Below are 5,371 nucleotides of genomic sequence, written 5' to 3' on the forward strand. Positions count from 1 at the left end.
TTTGATGAATCATTTGGTGTACTTGCAATACGAGCTCGGCTGGCAAATTTGGCATCCAGAAAGGAACGATGAAACCAAATAACCTTTTTGTAGCGTTGTATGTGTTCCTTGTTAGTTTTAATGCTTTAATGCTTTGTTTTTGACTCATTGTTTATGTATTATGAAAGTTCTATATAGTTTGTTTGAATTTGATCGGGTATTTAACCTAAATTTTTATAAGCCTGTCTATATATGCCTGTATATGCCTCTCTCCATCATCAGAAAACGGTGCTCTATGAAATTGATTTTGATTTTTAAATTTGAAGTATGAATAGAATTATGAACCGACTATTTTTTTTCCTGGAGATAGACTCTTCAGCTTCCTTTTAAATTGTCTAAAGCAGCTTTTAGCTAAAACTGTATTGAACAAAAAAGTTTTGAAAAAATTCCACTCCGCAGGTGGTAGAGTTGAAGCGATGAGGTTCGAGTCTGCTGACAGATTGTTACGATGACTCATGTCAATTTGATAGCATTTACTTGCCGGATTAGTTCGCTAAAAGTAGAAGTTTTTATCGAAAATTTTGAGCGCAAGAATTTTCTCGAAGCGTTGAAAGCTTTACGCAAAATATTTTTCCAAATTTGAGTCAAACATTGATACCTTTTAGATGGTATCTGTCTGTTAGAAATATGCAAAATGTTGTTAATTAAACAGTCAAAGTTCTCTGAAGGAAAAAACCAAATTCAAGCATATATATATGTAAAATTCATGTAAAATTCCTGAAAGTATGTTCGAGCTCATTTTTATTTCTGACGGTTGAGTTTTTGAAAATGGAGTTTTTTTTCGTTGTTTTAAATTTATTTTTATAACAACTTCAGTTCATGTTATATCGACTTATATTGCGTAATTTTGAGGGCAAAAAGTATCCGTATGCGATTATGTGTTTCAGTTTGATGGGTCGTAAAAACTTTTAAAACTTCAGAAAAATTTTTTGACTACAGTTTTGTTTTCGGCTTAGCAGTTTTCGACCCAAAGTTTTTTAACGCTCGGGAAATCATTTTTGCATTTTTTAAAGGCTGTTTATGAACCTCGTCCGATACTAAAGTGAGGCTTTTGATTTTTTGTAGTTTTTTTTAACTTGATTTTTTAGAAGTTTTATTTGACTTCTGTCTTTTTTCCATTCGTAATAAGTTTCTGCATCGCAAGTGTTGCGCTTCGCCTCTGTGTATAATTTCTATGAAATTAGACATTAAAGATAGATAATTTGGTTGTTTTTTAGTTTTGTTTAGTTCACTAACACAACAGCGGTCTGGCTTTTTTTCAATTCATTCGAAGTGTTTTCACCTTGCCCAGCCTGGTCACTTGATAAATATAGAGAAATGTTTTAATCATTTAGAGTTCATGGAAATTCATACTTTCATGCTGCGTGTTAAAAAAGCTTACTACATGTCTCAAATTAGGTCTGCGCAGAAATTGCAGCTCAAAAAGTGCATTTTCAGGTTTAATGACAAGACTCGACCTAATTAAATTTCAATAATGGGCGAAAAGTCGGTCATCAAAGAGTCAAGCAAAGACAGAAAATCCCAAAAACGTCGAAGTGAAGAAAAACATTACTGCGATGAAAAACCTCCAAAGCGTCAAGTTTTATTCACAATTTTTCCCAAAAATTTACAGATGGACATATTTCTCAACCTAGCTTTAGGCTGTAGTAAATCGTCCAAGAAGGACGCAGATCTCAGCACGAAAAAGCTGAGTAGAAAGTATCCGGTGGGATCTGGACTGGATCATTTTAAGTTCAATCAGACTCTAGAAACCAAAAGAAAAGACTCATATCCAAGCTATCGTAGGTTTATGGATAGTAAACCGTCCGTATTCGGAGACAAATCAAGGGCTAAAGATCAGAGCAAAGAATCCGGTAAAAAGAGCGACTACGAGTATCCAGGGTTATTCAAAGGAGGAACAGATGTGAATTTATTGAATCCGAAGTACTTCAGTCCTCATGATTACGAAGTTGAGAAGCTTTTGTCACCCACCGACGATATGTTCATATATTCATCCAAATTTGTTCACGACTACACGCAACTCGGCTTTAAGGTGATGATCAAATCGGGATGGGTTCCAGACGAGACTTTGGGATTGAAGAGTTGTGAGCAATCAGTCCTATGTTCTGATCAATGCCATTCTTGTAAGCTTCATGTAAAGCCGGTCGATGTTAGTTTTAGCATAGGTAGAGCAGGACTAGGTAGCAAAAGTGAAAAGAAGCCCAAAAGTGGCAATAGTGATTCGGCAGATGAAAGTTGTAATGGCATTGATAGCGAGAAGGCGGCCAATGTGAACAGGCTCCAGAATGCTGATTACTCGGCCACTTCGGTGCTCACACTGTTGGAGCACAGCAGGAAAAAGATGTGGGGTAATCCGATCTATATTGAAATGAACGAGAAGGGACCCCTGCATAGACGTCTGTTCCACTACAAAGTGCGAGTGAATAATGTGGATTATGTGCCTCATACTGGCAGCTCCTCGAAGAAACAGGCGAAAGCAGACGCCGCTACAGGTGCCTTATATGCTCTGGGGCTACTGAAACACCCCTGTATAATGACTACACCAGCTAGTTAGATATCAACTGAAGACTTTAACCAAGTTAAATTTGGTTGGTAAATGGTAAATTGGAATATTTTAGGATGTGCTCTAATTGAGACCATAGACTTGAAAATTTCACAGAGATCTGCTTAACAATCCTTCTCTCCAAGGATGTCTTGTCTGCAAATGAATCCCGCTATAATAAAATTGTAGATATTCCGAACCATTGTTTCAGAGAGGAAACTGTTAAGTAGATCTGTTTATATATTTGTGTCGTTTTTTGCTGATTTTTTTTCTCCAAATTATTAAATTACATAATCATTTTTATTTCTAATGTATATTGTCAGAGCACATTCTTTCGTAGAAGACAACGTATCCTGCTTAAAAACTTCGAGCGATATGAAATCAACGGCGTGCGAGCTCGAAGTCGAATTTGTCAGCAACTGACCGTGTCAGGAAATCGGAAATAACATGTCTCTTAGTTCGGATAGGGGATAGTTTTGGTACTCTTTTGGATCGAATAAGTTATGAATTTTGTTTGGCGCCAGTTGCCCACTAAAACAGTCTGAGAATTTATTCATTTTGAAAAACACACCGAGAAAAGGGTAGAGTTCTCGATTAAATTAATTTATTTTGAAAAAGGAAATAATTAATCAACGATCAAAAATGCTTAAGGTGATGTACAAATACTGTAACTTTAAGCAATTTTCAAGCTTACCATGAAATATTTTCAATAAGAGAATTTTTTATGGCTGATTTTTGATAGAAAATTATTTCAAAAAGAAATGCCGTTACTGACTAAAACCCGAACTGACACGGTAGTTAACTGACCAATTGATGTACCACCAAATTCTGCTGCATCATAAATAGCCAACAGAGATCACGGAAGTTAAGTACACGGAACACGAAATCAAACGAATGAAATTATCCGTTAGCGCAACAACCGATACTGCCAAACCAAATTCAGATCGCTGACATTGTTTCAAAAGCCTGTAAGTTGGAAAAATTTTGGATTCCGGTGTTTAACTTCAGATGTTATGTATTTCAATCAAACAAAAGATACGGCAGATAAATCAGCTGATCATTTTTGTGTTACCGCAAGTTTTCATGAATGACTTTGGATTCGCTTGTATTTTTTTCTACCCAGAATTAAGCATCTCTAAAAAAAGTTTGACGAGGCTGAGTGAGCTATAGTTTTCAAGATTTGTTGTCATGAACTTAAAAACCGCTGCAATGCAAGCATATATCGTTTTAATACCCGCAACGTTTTCGATAATATAAGTCACACATTTCATTGGTGAGTTTCTATTTCGTTATTTAAAACAGCAGATGCCTTGTCATTCTAATTGCAGTTTTTTTTTTAGATTTATCCTTAAAAAGTGCGAGCAAGTCGAAATGCCCTGTCTTTGGTGCCAAGAGCATAATTTGCAGTTTTTGGAACCTGTGGTGTACATGATCCCTTTTGTGTGATCGATATATTAATGTTCAAAAAAGCTCCAAAGTTTTTTTAAATTATTTTTTTCAATTATATGTGCGAGCTGTACATGGCCTATTAAAAATATGAAACTTCTGCCGAGTGTCAAGTAAAAGGAGACAAGCTTTTGAGGTTCAGGCTGTGTGTATTGTTTTTTGTATGTTGTTTGGCAAAAACTAAGATGTAAAATTTATATTCTTTCAGTTTTTTAAAGTGAAATTGTTATTTTGGGAATCTATCTATCTATTCCTATCTATGTTTCTATCCATTATTTAAGTGGGGTTTTATGTGGCATATATTTAAGAAATCCCTATGTTGACATGCTGACGCTTTTTCAACATACGTGCATGTTAAACGAAAGCATTTTTGCTCATTTAAGCTATATTTAATAGGGTGCTGTCCGGGTACATTTTGGATGGCAGATATTCCCCCTAAGTTTGACTGCTCAAATCTGTTTGGTTTTCGAGGTATGACAATTTTTATGATTTTTTTTCAGTTTTTAATAGAACTTGAAATTCTCTACACCGTGATGAAGTCCTGTCAGTGTGCACTGAAAAAATATAAATCTGGCGTCCAAGTGTGATGCTCAAATTTTTTGGTTTTCGGGATATGGCGTTTTTTTTTAATTTTTTTTTTCAAAAAATTTCTATTCAAAAAACTATCTGAGTTTGTGAAGTTCACAACCGTAAGACGGAGACTTGTCAGATACACTTTATAATTCCAAATCTGACTTCTAACTTTTACTGCCAGATATGACGATTTTATTTTTTTAATTTTTAAAACTTAACTTCAAAAAAATAACTGATCTTGAAATGCTCAACTTTATAGTGGGATGCTGTTATGGAACATTCAAGGGAAATCTTACGGTTTAAATTTGACTGCTAACTTATACTGATTGAATCTTTCTGTATTCCAGAAATTGGCGTTTTCATGATGTATTCATTTTTTTTTAATTTGGTTAAAAATAGCCAAAAAGTTGACTTTATATTAAGTTCAATTAATGAAACCCCTGATAGATGAGCCCAGTTTTTCTTCATGGCTGCTGTTGATATCGCTGTTTTTTTTTCATGGTTTAGGAAGCTGTTTTAACGTTCAACGATCTATTTGATGCACCGTAGGTGCGAGTCATGTGCTTGTTCATTATTTAATTGACAAGGCACTTGAAATATGTTTAAGAAGTCTTTATGCTTACATGTCAAGTTGCCAGTTTTTTGCAACGTTCAAAGTATTTAATGAAGTCAGAGTTTTTATATATACTCTGCGATTGTTAGAGAATGTCTTTTTATCCATGCGAGGAATCGAATTGAAAGTTTGTTAGAGCATCTGAGGTTTTCACGATA

At 34.9% G+C, this 5,371-nt stretch overlaps 1 protein-coding gene across 2 annotated transcripts; it reads left to right on the top strand.

Annotated features, from left to right (window-relative positions):
• The first annotated feature begins 1,480 nt into the window (after window positions 1-1,480).
• On the top strand, window positions 1,481-3,014 carry LOC134846139 (uncharacterized). 2 transcript variants are annotated; one of them, XM_063863366.1, is made up of 2 exons: window positions 1,481-2,638; window positions 2,922-3,014. In XM_063863366.1, the coding sequence occupies exon 1, from the start codon at window positions 1,514-1,516 to the stop codon at window positions 2,591-2,593; it is 1,080 nt and encodes a 359-aa protein (XP_063719436.1). In that variant the 5' UTR covers window positions 1,481-1,513; the 3' UTR covers window positions 2,594-2,638; window positions 2,922-3,014. The 2 variants fall into 2 exon arrangements, with proteins under 2 accessions (XP_063719436.1, XP_063719437.1); XM_063863367.1 differs by lacking the exon at window positions 2,922-3,014 and having other exon boundaries at window positions 1,972-2,123; window positions 2,293-2,812.
• The last annotated feature ends 2,357 nt before the right edge of the window (window positions 3,015-5,371 follow it).

The sequence above is a fragment of the Symsagittifera roscoffensis genome, chromosome 5, assembly GCF_963678635.1.
Source record: "Symsagittifera roscoffensis chromosome 5, txSymRosc1.1, whole genome shotgun sequence".
In the NCBI taxonomy this organism is placed as follows: Eukaryota; Metazoa; Xenacoelomorpha; order Acoela; family Convolutidae; genus Symsagittifera; species Symsagittifera roscoffensis.

Coding starts and splice junctions, on each gene's coding strand:
- LOC134846139 (XM_063863366.1), top strand. CDS start 1,514: ATGGGCGAAAAGTCGGTCATCAAAGAGTCAAGCAAAGACAGAAAATCC.